Below are 18,342 nucleotides of genomic sequence, written 5' to 3' on the forward strand. Positions count from 1 at the left end.
TTGAATTAGAATTGACTATTAGTTTTGTATTCTGTGTGGGTTCTTTCAAAAGCATTTCAAGCACAGTTCACCTGTGATGTTTAAATACACTATTATGTCTTCCTGTCCACCTGGAAGGAAATTAACTTCCATGAGTGCTGCAACAATACCATTTTTCTCAACTGGTTTTCAACTGCAAATGCTAGGAACTACTGTTAGAGGTACACGCAAAGAAAATTAAAACTAAGCTGACAGTGTTACAATGAAATCAATGGCATGAGGGATGAGCTGGATTGATATTGCATTAATTGCAATAATTAATTCTACGTACTTCTGACTCTGACTCTTCATGCGATGCTGCTCTCCTGTATCGGACTTTACTTCCATTTCTTGAATCTTGTCCTGCTTCCTTTTCTTCAAGCTTAGCTTTTGTCTTCCCTTTCTTCATAAGAAAATTATCTACTACCCAGAACATTAATGCCTGTTAAAGAGAAGGGTGAAGTGACAGTTCAGTTTTCCTCAGAGTAGCATATGTTCATTTGGTTAGTATTTGGACAGAATTAGGAAAACCTAACAATAATCCTGAAATGACCAAACAGGTAAAATCTTGTCTAGGCATACAGTCACATGGCTTATTACACGCTGCATGAATGCTCTACAACATAGCTACTTTATTCACTTGTACATGAGAAGAAAATAAGAAAAGTAGCTGCTATTCAGAGTGATCCTGTATTAAATCCTCATGTAGAAATGTGAAAAAATGTGAATGGTTTAGGCAGGCATCTTAGTGCAACAGACTTTCGGTTCTCAAAGGATAAAATCCTTGCTTGAACAAATTAATGAAACAAAAAAAAAAATCACCAGCAATTATTAAATGCAAGGACACCCACGATCTCTGGCTCTAGTCCCTAAATCCCAGATTGCTGGAAGAGTATACTTTGGGAAGGATGATTGCGCACTTGCCCTTTTCCTCTGCTCCATCATAGGCCAGCCACTATTAGCTGTGATCAGACACAGGATACTTCACGGTACAGCTATCCTTAGACTGTTTCGTAAAGCAAATTTCATTGTAATTTTATAATCTCTACGTCAGTATTTCAGTATTACATTCAATCTACTGAAGTCATCAGGCCAAAGAGATCTATGAGGCATTTCTGCACCTCTCCTTAGCCTGGTTACTTAGCTCAATATGGATTTCAACTTTGTAAAATCTACATATCCAGACATTTTATCCACTCTTTAACACTCCTCTTCTTTAAAAATTAACTTAAGCAACAAGGCATGCTGTGCTTTAAAGGATTAACATTAAATAATGAACACATGGCAGAAAGATACCCAACTAAATATCTCACAGAAGCGTGCAAGTTGTACTAACATTAACAAAGAAGGGAACTATCAGCATGACGATAGCCAGCTCCAACTGGGGGTTCTCTATAGGATTCAATAAAGCTACCTGTGAAAAGAAAAGGATTAAGTTCAGATCATGGCAGCATGTGCACATAACTGGATTAGTAAGTGCAATTGTTCATGTACGAGCTAACGCTACAGAAGTAATTCGTACGAACCAAAAAAGGACAGCTTTGTAGAAAAGGAAAGTACTTAGGACATCTTTTAAATTACCACAGATAAATAAGTGGGGCTAGCAAGAAACTTATCTCTGTCATTTTTGTTTACAGAAGTCTGAAGAGCTGTCTTAGAATCATCTTGAACATTTTAAAACATATTCCTGGGGAGCACACAGCTCCAAGTTCCGTTTTTAGGAAATTTAAACAGAGCAGTTTCACAAAATATACAGTAAGGAAACGACAGTTCCCAAAGTAGCACAGAGCATACAATAAAGATTAACTGGTTTTAATGGGCTATAACGCCATGCACCATCACTTTGAACATTACGTTGCACAGAGTCTATCAAAATAAATATTTACCCAGTCATCAGCAATGGTTTCACTAATCCATTGCAAATTGCTAAAATTCTACAGTTTAGATCTATCAACAAGGTCGGGCAAATAAAATTCTTTAAAACACTGTAAGAAGTAATACAAAATAGCTGTAAGTAAGGGTTACAGAATTAAGAAGAGAAAAACCACTTAGCAGCTTTGAAAGCACTCAGACAAGGAGTTGGAATAAAATTTTATATATTGCAGTATATAAAAAACCTCCAAAATATGACAGGATATTTCTGGCAATGGATGCCAGAAAGTCTAATTAGCAGTATTCTAATCAAACTAAAAGAACACCACTACAGAGTTAAACAGCATTGACTGTAGACAGTTATGATGCCTGAGCCAAATCAACAAACACTATTAGAAGCCTATTGGTTTACAGCTTCCAACTGAACTTATCTTTCTGTAAAACAATATAAAAATACAAACCTCTTTCCACTGAGGTATAAGAAGCACTATAATGATGATGGTTTTCTCAAATGTCATAATCATTATGTACAGAGCACACTGGCCCACCCAAGCACTGCACTGCACTGGGTCACCTGCAAGAAGGAAGAATGCACGTTCAATATACGCAGAGGGTTGATTTTACTTCACAGCAAACATTTTAGAAAAGCAGTATTAGAGGATGGCAAGGCAGCTATATCTTCTTAAAGTGCCTTCTCCAATTTCCTTAGTGCTGCTCCTTCCCCTCCCTCAGCCTCACCTCCCACTTTCAAAAAGTACCAGTTAGAAACTGAATATAACAGGACTTTATCCAATTCAGCAGTACCTGGTTATACACTCAGTTTTTTTACATAATCTGATGAAAGCAAGACAGATATAGTTGCATTACACTTGTTTCTCATCAAATTGTTATTTCTGACCCTCTGTCATGAAGTATTAAGTTTCCTAAAAGGGAAAACTTAAGGAAAACATAGCTGGGGAAAAACATATTTCCCTTCAGTCTAAGTAGAAGCGAGATTATTTCTGCTATTCTCCCTAGGTCGTCTTAAGCATATTTTTCCTCTCCACAAAGTTAGTTTCTACAACTAACCAATCATAATTGAAGCAACAGGTGCAAGAGCTGCTACGAAAATTTTAATCAAACAAAAAATGAAGATCATATTTTAGTTTCAGTCTGCAAGGGTTTTAAAATTCTTCTGCACCCCATTGTGGCAGAGTGAAAAGCTGAGTGCATTAAGTTACCTGCCAGGACAGAATGAAGACCACAAATATTTGAAGACGAAAACTTATGTAGACTACTATACCCTATGAAAGCAAGCAGAGGAAAAAAATAAGAGAAAAAAAAAGGAAAAAAGAGGACTGGTACATCTAAAAAGCTTTGCAGGTGAGCTTAAAGCAGCACTTCAGTGGGAACCAAAAGGAAGCTCTGGAGGGGGGGGTGTTGGCTCTTTAGTCTTCACAATAGCCTCTGCAACATCTTCAGAGGCAGCTTAAAACTTTTAGCCTGGGGATGAATAATGGGCAATGGAAATTGAGATGCCTTTATGTATTTGTAATGCATAATGGATAGTAGCTACTTCCTTTTCTGGAACATTTCTGAAAGGCTTTCAGTATTAATAATTGGTAATAGTCTTGAGACTTACTGTTTGCTTTTTAAATGCTACGAAGAGAACCGATAAATCAGATTAGCGTCCAAAACAAAGAAAAACTTTCTAAACAAGTTTTACAGTAAGCGCTAGTGATCAACACTCAATAGTCCAAGAGGAAAACGGTTGAAATGCTCAGCTTTACAATTATATACTGCCCTTTATGGCTTCTGTTGTAAAAAAAAAGTTAGAAAATTTGAAAGGGGAAACCGGTAATTCAAAGTTGAGCAGTGCTAATTCTGAAGATAGAATGCCTAAATTAGATTCGAGAATCAAATTTTAGCAATTGATTTCTATACTCCACATTTTTTTTTTTAGCATTCTCTGTTTTTTTTCATTAACTAGCAAATATGAAAAAACACAATCTAGCTTTAGCTACAGATTTATCATTGAAACTTTACCAGTTTATTCTAAGCCCTTTTTCAATCTGTATTTAATTCCTAAAAGTAAAGACAGGTATAGCAATTTTGCATCTGTTCCAACTCCGTCACATGGGATTTCGTATGTCTAAAGATGGTGAAACTCTGTATTGATTGTTGTGCACTATGACCAACGAACGTTTTGTTCCATGATGTTTTTGCGGGGAGGGGTGCTGGGTTTTTTCTGGTACATGACTGAAATTAGAAGTTGTGTATATTAAATTATACATGAGGATTTTTGTGTGCCCTACTGCATCCACCAAATTATCTCCAGCTCCAAATACAAGCAGGGAGAACAGGGACACTGTCTGTTCTGAATTTACCAAGTCTTTTGACAGTCTCCCAGCAGCACCCTTGTAGAAAAGTTGAGGAGATATAGGCTGGATGGGTGGACGAACAATTCTGACATAAAGGAAGAAACCTTTCACAATGAGAGCAGTTAAGCACTGGAGTAGGTTGTTCAAAGGGAGTTTTAAATCTCAAACCATGGACCAATTAAAAACTGGACTGGACCATGCCCTGAACAATCCCCTATAGCTTTGAAGTTAACCCTGCTTTAAGCAAGAGGTTGGATTATATGACCTCTAGAGATCCTTCCCAACCAAATTTTTTCTATGATTTTATAAGCTATGCAATTCAAGGGAAAAAGTAGAAGTTAATAACACCACCACATCCAGAAGGTGCTCCCAAGAACAGTTAGGACACTTGTTCAAAGATTCAGTACACAAACTCAAATTAGAACTTTAAAGTTAATGTTGAAGCCATACAGCTCTAATTTAATTTCTAAAGTCTCTGACAGTCTCTCTTGAATTCTGATTCTATACCTGACATGTATAAATTACATGTCTAGAATAAACTAGCAAATCAGTAGACATCTTATTACTACAAGAAAAGCACATTAAGACTGAAACTGAAAAATCTGAATCCTCAGCAGTGACCACTGTAGCAACATTTTTTTGAAAATGCCGGGCAATGAAAAACTAGTCTATACTAGTGTATGCTACTTTCATCAGCCACTTTGTAGAAGTCCATTTATAGACAGCTCTTGAACAAAATACCTGTGATTCCTCTATCCTGTAATTTCTCTCTGTTCTTCAAATCCTAAGAAGTTTTCTTAAGAAAATGCCAACTCACAGAACTACTCCAAAATAAATTTTCCAAAGTTTTAAAGTAAGTGCTATCTACTCCATATGGCTGTAAGTAAGTTGCTCTGCAAACAAAGGGGGAAAAATGCATCAAATACAGTTTCTCAGCTTTGCCATCTGAGAAGCAAGACAAGCAAAGAGACCACAGAATGATTTAGTTGCCAACAGAGTTCATTGTCACCAAAAGGGATTTAGTCGCCTGTTTCCTACTCACAGCAGCTAAAGTAGCCTAAGACAAGAAGGGAAGGAGAACACAGGGAACATTCTTTTCAGTACAGATCATGACTGCTTTTCTCCTCTTTACATACTCAAATATATTAACTGATTCTGCACTTGTATTAAAATCCAGCTGCTGATGTAATGAATCTGAAAAATACAAAACTGGAAATGTGAAGACAAATCTAATAAACTTTAAAATTCTAACATAAAAAAACCCCTTGAGGGAACATCATGCTACTTTGTTCATAAATCAGCGTGCAGTGATGTTTTGCTGTACAAACAGCAACCGTTAATGAATGCTGATATTTTGGTATCCATTCTTTCCTTGAGGCATTTATGCTTAAAAACTATCCTCCATATAAAGAAGAGGCTTTTAAAACCAGCAGGACACTGCTATTTTTGTGACAGCTTCAAGTAATGAATCACCAGGGATCAAGTAATAGAGCTAAGAAGGGAAATGAGCTCACAGTGAGAACTAACTCGAGACAAATGATTATTTAGGTTCAAGAAACACAAACAATATCACTCAATCACAAGAGGAGAGACTTTTTTGAAGGGAGTGCTGGGCAGGGGCAGCAGCTCTTGTTTGTTTTCCCACAGTTGCAAACAAACTGAAGAGACATTGATTTCCAAGCTGAGGACTTGGCTTTACTCCTTCAGATAAAATGCCACGAGTGTCTGGCGCCTTTCAATGAGCCGACACCTCACCACCCGTGTATGCTACACATCCGTGTTTAACTTCAAACTACTAAGCCTAAACACACTTGCGACCCCAGAGGACTGTATTTTAGTCCACTCTTCTACTCAATTTAATTATTTTAAAGAATCTTGTTAAAAATAAGACAAGATTTTTCCCGAGGTCAAAGTGAAGAATTTTAAACAAAATGGTTGTACGAGGGCTTTCACTTCAGAAACAACAGTAGCACTTAACAGAAGAGGGCGGCAAACTTGTAACTTCCAATGTAACTTTTTAGATAGATTTCTTACACTGGGCCTAACCTTACTGCACAGCCATTACTAATAACTTTCCATCTGCTAACTAGTTATCTTTATACCAGAAGTCTCTCCCACATAATTAATGGAAACATGTATTTACAGTATGCTTTTCTTAATAGTCCTTATGATAGCTTGATTAAAAACCAACACACTAAGGTCAGGACAGTACATTAATGAAGATACAGAAAAGAAAGTTAGTCACTAATAAAATCTGATACTGGAGAGAGCAACTAAGTAAAGAGGACTTACATAATTTCTTACGTTGCTTATACACGCACATGCGGAGGGAAGAAACACTTGATTTGATAAACAAGTTTAAGCATTTCAGATCTAACTCAAAATGACAATAATGGATCAGTCACAGACCACCTCCACAGCAGAACACAATAAAAGTGCATTTGCTCATTTTAAGAGCTTAGTTACTGTAGTCACAGATGCCTCATAGCTAACTAAAATAAAAACAGGTTCACTTTGGAAGCCAGTAAGAGATGGAGACAAATTTCAGGAGAGTGAATACGCTCCCCACACCCTCCCACCCACATAGACAAAGGATATTAAAACGGGAGAGGAGAACAGATTACACAGGAAAAACCAGAACGCTCTTCAGAAGAAATAAAAACTAATATTTGACATGACTACAAGTACCTACCTATAATTGTAATAGATACACTAAGTTTTTTGCTCTGAGTGGAAAGCCAATTTTATACGGGCTAAAAGCTGTTCAAACATCTTTAGATGGCTTCAAGCCAAATCAACAATCAGAAAGAGGGACTTTGGGCAATGGATCTCAAAGCTCAGTCAGAAGGTGTAGCTCAGCTCTTTCCTTGCCCTCTTCCCTTCCCTGGGCACTGGTGATTACCTAATCCTTTAAAGACCCAAGTCTGGGGACTGATCTGGAGGAACTGTTTACTTTTCTACATATGGTGAATTTTCTGATGGTTTAGTGCTTTGAATCAGTTCCCTGAAGAGTTAGATGTGCACTAGTCCAAGGAAAAGAGTGGAAATATTGGACTGTGGCATGTGGGAAAAAAGCAGACAAACAGGGTTGTGGCAGTGCTGATTTAAACAGCTTAACTGGTCACAAACTGTACCCTAAAAGATACACAGTAAATCTACATAAATCTAGCAAAAAATGCCCTAATGGTCTAGGCAGTTATTTCTCCTAAGATAGATGCTTGTCATCATCTCTATTTTAAACCTCTGACATTAAAGCAGACAGCAATTAATGCTATTTGATTTAATTGTAAACTCCCCAAGCTTTTAAAGTACTTCAACTTGGCGAGGTCTTTATTTATTCTTAATTCTGTCAGCCACTTAGGATCATTAAAAAAAGAAAAACAACCTACAAAAATAAAAATCCTACCAGTGATAATTATAAAACTGCTATGAAAGCTTTTACTTTGGTAGGCAAACTTCCTTCCTTCTTCCACCCCCAAGGTTTTGTTTGTTTGTTTTTCTCTCTGATGAATAGCCATAGCTCTTCTTATCAGGCAATGTCTCCCCCACTCCCATCTCAAGGAGCTTCAATTGTAATTTACAGCATCTACACAGAACTCCCATTCCCAACCAGTAAGACTAAGCAGTCTGAAAATAACAGGTTGAACAGAACTAAATGTTGATGCTGAGTATGTATGATACTCAACTGCATCTGCAAATCCACAATTATTGCAGATCAGTGGACTTCTGTGGCTAACTTAAGAGAAGGCAACACTCACAACTTCATGTGAAAGTGATTCCACTATAGTCTATCCCTTAGCCCGTACAAAGATGTATGCATTTTTCATCAGTGACACAAGCCCTATGTTTAGGAGTTGGAGAGATAGTCACTTGCAGATGAGCACAGACCATCTTGGCATTCTCTTCACTGAAGGTGTGTGGTTGTTTACAGAGGGCTAGCAGAACTCTTAGCCCCTATCTTCAGACAACAGCAGGTGGTTCAGTGAAAGCTTTAATAGGAAATTACCTTTCAGCTATCATTTATTTAAAAGTGTTTCAGAGTAAATTTATCCTGCTGTTATTTTCCCCATGAGACTAGCCAATATCATAATTTGTTCAATCACTCCTAAGAAAAAAAAAATAACATTCAAGCAGTTGTTCCAAACTCACTAAATGCTTAGAAACTTGTGAAGCTTTCTAACACAGAAGATGCATGCTGAGATACAGAACTTAAAAGAACCCCTGTGACAAATGAAATATCAAAATGACCACTATAATCACCATATAACGATTTTAAGGTGATTTAGTCACTAGCAGAAATATTCCGAACATCATTTCGGTGCAAGAACAGAAACATTTACCGTATTCACCAAAGCGAAGGGACTCCCACTGCTGCCATTCCACAATGCTGCTGACTGCACGGATACCGATGTAGATTAACAGCATTCCTAGTGTGGCATCTAACAAGAAGTTGATAAGGTACCTGAAAGGAAAAATGTAAAAGGAAACAAGGAGCAAGGGTCCATCTTTTACAAGTTCAGTGTATTTAACACCATGATTGATAAGAGATGTGTATATATGTTGAGGAGCCAAAGCATTGAGAATAATCATTTACTCACTTCTGTAATTACGTAGTAAGCCTAAAATTGAAATAGTTTTTAGAAGAGTCTCAGTATTTTGCTTCTGTCCTTAAGGTTAAGCTTCAACTTCTATTTTTATGACCTCTGGTGTATGCATGTGCATACTATATACAAACTACAATATTCTTTTTACTCCTTTAAATTAAAACCAGATTTCCTTTCTACCATTGCTCAGTTCGTTCTGCATGGAAAACCTGTATTTGAATAAAACCAAAGCAATAAAAGGAAAAGGAATAAAAAGAGACGTTATCTTACAGACAACTCAAGGAATTTGAAGGTAGAAAACCTAACCCAAAAGGCTTTCATTTCGAGGGGAAAAGATACCACAACCAGACAGTTTTTCAAGGGAGCCCTTTTCCAGCCTCAACAAGGAGCAATGAGCAGTGGAAAACCACACCTAGACAGTACAGTTTCTGGGATCTTACCTGTGCTTCAGGAAACTAGAGATTACTACAGGTTTCAAATTAATTCTTAGGTTCATTAAAAGGTGCAGCTGAAATTCAGAGCATTTTGTAAGTCAGTTTGGTTTATTTACTATCACTGATTTTAGCTGAACTAAACAGCAGCTCACAAAGAGCCAGCTATAAGACACATAGGAAGTCCCTGTTACTGAGATTATTATTTGGGAATTCCAAATACTTAAGGTAAACTCTGGAGTCCATAGGAACTTCTCTGCAGAGCTAAAAATAGCAATTCAGAGACCTGTGGGCTTCTGCTGGCTGCAGAGACAAATTGATGTGGACAAAATAGTATCAGCGAGTGGAAAGCAAAGAATATGTGCATTCAAAACAGTAAAGGAGCTGTTCTGACCCTCAAAATCCCATTCGACAGTAGCTTGAAAATAACAATAAAGCCAACATGCCTTGCTTCAGCCCAGACTTACTCATAAACTTTCTAAAAACCAGTTATTTCCTAATAGTTGTGTGTCAAATCAGAGTTCCAATGAACTTGGCATTAGACAAACGTTAAAGTTTTGGATTTGGCAGAGGAACCTCAGCCACGAGAAGCCTACATGAGCCATTCTGAGGCCACAAGGGGCTGCTGTAAGCCTACGGCAGGAAGGCAGCCAGCAGGAGCAGGGAGCAGAGCTGTGCCAACACCTATTTTACATCAAATCGCGGCTCGCAGCGCAGGCCAAGCACGCCTGGTATTCCCAAGCTCATCAGGCTCACTCCATGTAGGCAAGGTGCTCCTTCTGCAACAGCCTGCATTAACCCTGCTCACCAGTAACCGGGTAACCCGTGCACCAGCACAGACAGCACCACGAGTCACTGCTGCTACCAGATAAATGCATTTGGCTGAGAGTTCAGCGTGTAGAAGGCTGGAATTGATACAAACTTCCCGGTGTACGGCACGCAGCCGGCTGAGTGCCCTGCGCTACAGCAAAGGAGTGCTGTTTGCTTTTCCTGTTTAAAATCCTTCAAACAACCACCCACTTGTCGAGGTGTTTTAACAGATGTTTTATCAGCTTTGATATTATCACACACCTGCCTGAATTCCAGCACTACATTCCCAAACTAACGAATAGCAACTTCCAATTGGAGTTCTTTCCAAGCTTTGAACCACAATGTTTTCTAAAACTGCATTTTCCACTTTTGCTCTGAAAATAATCCACAAACTGCGGAACAGGAAAGAACAGAAAACTATCCATGTTTGAATTTGCTGAAAAAATTTATTGTTATTTAAAGTCACAGACAGAAATATTGCTTTTACTCACTGATTTTGACCCATTCACACACTTAAGAGATATTTTTCTCAAGGAAGCATAAGTGGCTTTGGCTAATACTACATGCTATTTTTTCTGCTAACAAGGAGGACCTGCACCCTTGTCCAGAAAATTAAACAGCTCCATATTGTAATTTTTGTTATCCTGAGAACAGTGAATAACAGTTCTCTACCTCACTCTCTTACTTATTTTGTGTCATGTTACACCATAAAAACTGGCATTAGAAAGTAAAGTTATGTAGACTATATTAGAACACGTAGAAGAGAACGCACAGGTTAGTAAACCTTTTATTTGAAAACTCAGTACACAGCACAAAATTTTAATTTTATAATATTGTAATAAACTATTGAGCTTTAGCTTTAAACACTGACAATTTTGGATATGCTTTGGTTAGCTTACTTGAATATATACTTGAATATATAAAAATGGAATGAAAGCAATTTGCACCTGCCGGTTTTTAAATATATCAGGAAACTCTCAAATCAGTAAACAAGGAAAACCCTACAATGATGCCTGGTATTATTGAAACTGTCGTAATTATAACTTAAACTTTACTGTTAGCATATTAAAATAAATGCATTTTCTCTACCAAAATGCTTTGTGATGGGAAGAGAAAAGCAGTGTTTTACTTGCACATTTATAGCATGCAGGAACACAAAAGAAACTAAGGAGGAATAAGGGAAATAAAACAGGCTTGTGAAACAACACAAGCATATTCCTTGAGCTGTGCAGCTCCTTTGTTTACCAAAGGACAACAGTGAGCAGATGCAATTGAAGGTACTGGATTGGTTTTAAAGGGCAAATTACTAGGCTTTTAAAAGTAATTTCACAGCTTCTATTACCGGGAATGTGTAAGCTTCTTTGAGCATGAGCCCTATCAAGAATGAACCCAAACAATTACAATTTGCTTCAGGAGCTCCTGTAAAGAGCCTGACGGGGTCTTAGTCATAAAATCTTCAGGTTTAATACACTACAGTGAAATGCTTATCTACGTAGTCACACTGCTCCAAGCGTGACATTGTGAAATTAATTTTTGTACTAACTGCCTGGGTACCGAGCAAGATTTCCTGCTTTAACAAAATGAAAATAATACTGCAGTAGCTAATGTAGGTTTTAGAAGAAAATACAAGCATGAATGTTTTTCGCTAAATATCCCTGAAAGCAACCTGACTTGATATCAAAGCCTTGGAGCAGTGAACAGTGCAGCTCGAGGTCAGCGTATACAACTTTGTAGTCACCATTTCCTTTGGTTCCTAGCACCTCCTTCAGCAAACAGCCTCCTATTACAATGTGCATGCTAAGTCCTCATTCATTAACTGGAGAGGGAGAAGTAGAAAGAGTTTACCCTCAGTCTAAAACATGGCCTAGAAAGTTTTTGCAGGTCCCGCCAGCCATGAATTAAAAGACCAGAACTCTGACCCTTGATTAACTAAGCTTAAACTACAAGGTTTTTGAAAGTGATCGATTTTTACCATGAAAATGGGTTTCTCAGCTCTAGCTTGCGTTATCGTCCACATACACCACCAAACTCAACAGCAGAACTTCCATAAAAAACAATTATTCTGCAATTAAATACTCACAGTGAACAGGGATCTTCTTCTGTAAGATCTGATAAATAGACATTTGCGAAGTGGATGAACAACATCCCTATGGCTTGCTTGGAAGTATCTAAAAACCTGAATAAAGTGAAAACAGTTTTCAAGACACACAAAACTGTTTACAACACAGTCTGACATCGTAAATTTACATTATTTTATATTTAAATTCCATCTCAGTTATTCATGTTTTCTTCAAAAGAGAACACCAGAATGATAAAGCGTCATGGTATTTAGCTTACTTAATGTTCCATTTTACACTCTGCCCCTTTTTTCTTGAATATTGTTAACAATGAACCAAATCATACTAACTTGAAACATTGCCACTGTAAATTTAAAGTTTAGGGACATCCTCTCGGTATCATATGCATTATCCAAGAGCTAATCCTCACTAAACCTAGCTAAGTCTTTAATAACCTCCTGTAAATGATGAGTATCCCAGCCTCGTTGGGATATTTCAGTCCTTTTACATGTATGCATTTTCAGCAAGTTTGCGGCACAGACAAAAATAAAATCCTCATCATGTGCTTGTTGAGCAATTTAATAGCTGGCTAATGAGTCCTTTATCTGTAGTATTTAGCTAAAAAGTCAAATTTTTCATTTGAAAGCATGAAGTGGTCTCACTTAATTTCATCTGTAGTACAACAGCTTAGACTGCACTGCAAAAGAATTGTAACCTTGCAAGTATTATCTCCAAAGCAGATGACAGAGTTAGAGAGAAAATAGTTTGCCACTTACAGGGGAAATATTTAAAAAAATTGCTTAAGTACTGATTCAGTATTGACTCCAGCCCTTAACATTCTTTTATCATCATATCAAAACCAAAACTTCCAGTGGATGTTTTATTACATGTTAAATACAGGAATCATGTCAAAAGTTTTCTGTAGGCAAGAGTGTTTTCTTTATACAGATCAACACCCATTTTACCTGTTGTTTCCATGTCTAAAAAGATCCAAACACGCCAACAGATCCAAACAACATTATATGCCTGAACTCATCTCCCCTCCCTGACACCTTTGTCTCAAACTGCATTACCTTGCATGCACTGCACGACACAAAGCACAGCGTTGGAGACGAGGCCGGAAGCCAGCGAGTTACTCATCTAATCAGTACACCACTCTCTAAATGACAATAGTCCCAGAACAAGATTTTTTGCTTAAAAATTAAAAATCACCACACTACTCAGAATTTCAGGCTGAGGTAGAACGTAGTACACAAAGATTCTGTATTTAGTTTTTCAATAAAACGAAAGTCAGGATTAGTTCTGAAAAGCAGCATTGTAAGAGATGAATTTAAACCCCTGAAGTCTTCAACAACTGGAACAACAGCTTAACATTTACATCAGTCTCAAAACTAGTACAGGTTACATTGGCACTGCTACAGTCCAGCAACTTAAAAAAGTAATAACACCAAACATACTTTTTACACTGTATTCTTTTAAGGCTTATGTATTTATATCTTCGACCATATTGTTTCTCTAAGTAGTAGGATAGCTACAAAACATGGAATTTTGTTTAAAGCTGAGAACTTCTTGTAAACGTATGTAAGTTTGTAGACATTCAGATGCATCTTAGGGCAACTGTAAGTTTCCATCTACAAGAAGCAGCACAACTTGAAGCTTTATGTCTAAATGCACGTCTTTGTAGAGATTCCTGGAAGGATTCAGTAAGAAAGAACCAGCAGGGACATACAGAAGATAACTTTTTGTTGACTCATGTATTCTGGTAACTTCTTTTGTTCCTCACAAAAAAAGTCACTAATGTATTGTCATCACTTTTTTTTTTAATCATCATATGCAAACAATCATTCCTTCAATTTCTAAAACACACCAGAAAAAAAAAAAAAAAAAAAAAAAAGATTAAACATGCAGAAACATACCATATCCTCCAGGGACGTCTTTCATGCTTTGGTTCTCTGAAGCGTTTTACTAAGAAGAAAACAAAAACAGTAATTGAAGACAATCAGCAACTCCCAAAGCAACGGAACTACAGAAAAGTGAAAGTAAAACATCTTGCAGAAACACTACACTCTTTGACAAATTAGATCTTACACAACCGCATTTCACTTTATCAGTCTCTAAGGATACATCTTAAAGAAAGTGGCTCCCTTCCGCCACCTTCAAGTTCCTGGAGATCCATCGTCTGACTGCCAATACACTACACGTGAAAAAAATAATCTATTACAACCACCATTTCATTGGCCTTAGCTTTTACAGCAGCCCATCCAGAAAATTCAATTTCCGATAGGAAAGCAGTTATTAGAAAAAGCCGTTTCTTCTGCTCACCAGAGATCAGAAGTCAAATTGGAAAGTATTCTCACAATATACAGGCAATCTATAATATCAGAAATTAATAAAGTGAATTAGTAACAGGACAAATATATTCTCTGACAAAGTATATTTATTTTATGGAAGACAAATAAGACTTTGGAGGCAAACTGAATTGCAAAAAAGAAAGCAGGACTTTTTTTAGTCAGATCATCGCTTCACAAAAAGGTTGATATTTGTTAACATATTAAAAACTAAAAAAAAGTATTGAGTATTAAAATTAATGCCAACTATACAAAGGCAAAAAGATAGATTAATTTGTCTATTTCAATCTTGATACAGTTTATAGTACAAATTGTTTGGGCATTTGATAGAAAGCTCCTCTGCACACTCACAAAGGAGGGGGAGCCCAAATCACACCCTGCCCAGCCACTCCCAGGTCCACCCCAGGAGCCAACAGCCCATCCCAGGTCCATCCCCAAGGGCCCAAGAGGAGCAGAAGCCCAAAGGCAGATGGGGGAACACAAATTATGGACTCAGGGGAAGGGATGGCTGTCCCAGGAGAGTCTCAGCCCCACTGGCCAGGGGTGACACCCACCCTGGGGAGCCAGCTCCAGAGCAATTTGGGAGGCAGGTGGTCAGTGCATCAGAGTACGGGACAGGTATGGGATGCAGCAGAAGAGCGTTCTGGGATTGCACAAGACTTACTATGGGTTGTTTAGAGGAGGAAACAGAGGCAGGGAAAGGGAAGGATCTAGATGACTCATGGAGGAATAAGTGTGGGGAAAACAGAGAGATAAGGGGATAAAATAGTTGCTCATATATAAACAGTGGCTGGTCCATACACTTGTATTGTCTAATCTGCAGTTCATTTTATCTTCTTAGGAAATTCCATTTCTAACTCTTTCTGGGCAAGAAAACCTTTTTGCCTACTGGGAACACTTGCTCAGCCCTGCCACGGATCAGACTTGGGGCATGGAGCCGCAGCAGCCTTGCCTCTGCCCAGTCTGGCCTAATGTCGTAACACAGATTTATTTTCTGATACAGCCACAAGATACCAATTCCTTATATACCCCAAAGACAGACCAAAGATAACAGGGTAATGGAAAACCTTTCCACTCAGCATGGGTTTTATATATGGGTTTTACTTCCTTCATCTAAGGTTCAGTGTCACTCCCCAGTTCCTTCAATGTAAGTCTTGAAAAATATTTATTTAGGCTCTTCAGAAATTATCTCTTAAAAAAAACAACCAAAACCCAACCAAAAAACAAATCTAAGCCTTGATTCTCCTCCTCCCCTTCAGCTTGCAGAGATTCTGTCTTAAAAGGCACAAACTATAGCAGGTACAGGTCAGGCAAAACATCATGAGGTATTTCAGCCTGCTTCTCCAGGTATTAGCAACGAACTGAAGTTTTAAATAGGGTGCTGTATATAAATTGTGCTTACCTAGCTCACAAGCCTTCAAAACACATCATGGTTTATGAATCAATCACAAATTTTTCACCAGTAACACAATTTCCCCGAAAGCAAACCATCCTCATACAATATGGCATTAATATAATTACCCAAATGCCTTAAAATAAATTAAAAAAAAATTCACCGCCAAGGTGGAGAGGCAGCAGTTGCAGGGAGCACCGAGCTAACAACTTGCCATTTTACTGTCTGTCCTGTTACTGCTTCTGACAGCACAGAGAGAAACTGTGTTTCACCCCCATATAATACGACCATAAGAAATTAAAAAGTGACGAGAGGAAAAGACCGTACATTTACACCAAAGATGAAGCTGCAATAGCAACATTTGCCAGCAGTTTTCTCTGTGAACAGCATGCCATAAATACAAAACTTCCGTTCAAAATGAGCAACAGCAGCTAAGCTGACCAGTTTGCTGCTTATGATGAGTCCTCCCCAGTCACACTATGGATTTCTTTAATTAGTGTCACATTTGCACAACAACAGAAGCCACAAAGCATCACAAAATAAATGCAAAAACCAGAAGTTTCAGCTTAGTGCAGAATTTGTGCAAGATGCTTTTCTGTAGACAAAACAGAAATTAAACTGGTAAGATTTGCATACTTTGGGGGGGTGAGGAAGGGTGAATTTCCAGGCTTAGGCTTTTGTCTATTATTACTCTGAAGAAGTTGTATAAGCCTGTGGATTCATTTCTCTCTCTAAAGTATTCACCAAAAAATCGCTTTAGAAGAGGATATTCAAAACAGCTTCAACTAACACCATGTCAAATTTTATCCATACTGAGAAAAAGACTTCAGAAGGTCTGTGCTTCTCTGGCCAATTCTGAAATTTTGAAATTTTCAAGTTTCATTTGAGTTAACATTAAACACGAAGCGTTAACTTTGAATGTCACTAGAGATGTCTTAACGTTTTAGGAGTTGCTACCTGATGAATATGTACCCGCACAGTTGAAAGCCCAGTAGATCCCTATGAAACAGGGCTGTTTTCTCAACCTAGTTTCTTGCAGCTCTATGTCTGTGAACATCAGCAGATATCACCAGGTATTGTCCTACGCACCCTTGATGCAGCATCTGGGTGACGCTGCTTACCCAGCACAACGTACAATCACATCAGAGTGGTTCAAGTTCAGAGCAATTTAACTTTTCCCCCAGAAAGGAAGTGTGTTTTCTGCATGGCTGCAGACAGCTGGGGCTTTTCCCAGTAAGCAAACTGAGCAAAAACCCAACAGGCTGGGAAGCTCAGGGTCCATAGCATGTTTGCTATTAATAAATTATTTTCACAACCAAAAGCCAGTACATTTTTTCAAATAAAGATTTTATAATATTTTTTTTAAGCAAATTGGGGAGGGGAAAGCAATTCTTCCACTTGCCTTCCCACCAAATATGCCACGATTGTAGATGGTCTCAGCCCCTCTCACAGTTTCTCTTGGCAGTCTGCATCGCCTCACCGTAAACTCGGAGACGGGCACTGGTGCGTGTGTCAGCTGACAGATGGATCTCAATCTGCCAGCTTCTCACTGTGAGGAGGTGGTACCACTCCATATGCTTCAATTCAGGGCGTTATACTCGCACTAGCAAGAATTCACCATATTTAATATTAATTAACTAATAATGCTCAGAATTTCATGCTGAATTATAAATGAAGAAAGAAGTGCTGCTTGTTTATACATTCAGTGCCAGAATTTTTCAGGAAAAGAAATAAAAGCACTTCTGCCAACAGGCATGTGAGCTGCCAGATGGACAGATAATAGATAAGCATTTAAGGCAGAGTATCACTAATGCAAAACTCAAGTTCATTAAACTGCCTTCCCGTTTCATTGAAATTCTAGGAATAATTAACGCCAGAGTACTGTGGAAGGGTTTCTAACAGTTACTTTTACACAGGAGTTTTGCAATCAGTATTCCAGAAAACTGAAGACTCAGAATTCTATAAGAATAAAGGCCATATACAAGAACAGAGACAAGAAATAAAGCAAAACCCCTTCAAAGTGTCAATACGAAAAGCAACACTTGAATCTGTACTTGGAATTCAGCCTATCCTCCTCTCTCTCCTTCACTCTCCCAAAAATTCCCACAGGAAATATTTTGCTGATGTGAAGTAACTTCATGAATTTAAGAACTCCAAGTTTCCGGATGGCTGCTCTTGTAGCAGCACAAAACTGGCCCAACTCAAACATGTGAAATGTTTCTACACATCATGGATCACTGCATTTCTGAGGCACATGTTCTGGCAGTTCACAGTAAGAATCTTTCTGATCCAAATAAAGATCTAAGAAGATTTACCTAGCTCATCAAGTTGAAATCCAAAAAAAAGGAAAATAAGCTGAAGAATATTCAACATGTTTGATGTCCTCCACAGCTGTACTACAATAACACTGCTCTTCTGAGGAGACAATTCGGAATTTCACCTGTATTTC

The 18,342-nt window shown here is 38.0% G+C and overlaps 1 protein-coding gene across 1 annotated transcript in view; it reads right to left on the minus strand.

Moving 5' to 3' along the window:
- STIMATE (STIM activating enhancer) overlaps window positions 1-18,342 on the minus strand; it is a 35,244-nt gene that overhangs the window by 1,405 nt on the left and 15,497 nt on the right. The window contains exons 4-9 of the mRNA XM_086619275.1: window positions 14,069-14,117; window positions 12,176-12,271; window positions 8,591-8,712; window positions 2,352-2,464; window positions 1,355-1,432; window positions 311-460 (exon numbers count right to left, since the gene is read on the minus strand). Of these exons, the coding sequence (XP_086475401.1) occupies window positions 311-460; window positions 1,355-1,432; window positions 2,352-2,464; window positions 8,591-8,712; window positions 12,176-12,271; window positions 14,069-14,117 (608 nt within the window). The remainder of the gene's footprint in view (window positions 1-310; window positions 461-1,354; window positions 1,433-2,351; window positions 2,465-8,590; window positions 8,713-12,175; window positions 12,272-14,068; window positions 14,118-18,342) is intronic.

Source organism: Tauraco erythrolophus, chromosome 12 (genome assembly GCF_009769465.1).
Source record: "Tauraco erythrolophus isolate bTauEry1 chromosome 12, bTauEry1.pri, whole genome shotgun sequence".
Lineage (NCBI taxonomy): Eukaryota > Metazoa > Chordata > Aves > Musophagiformes > Musophagidae > Tauraco > Tauraco erythrolophus.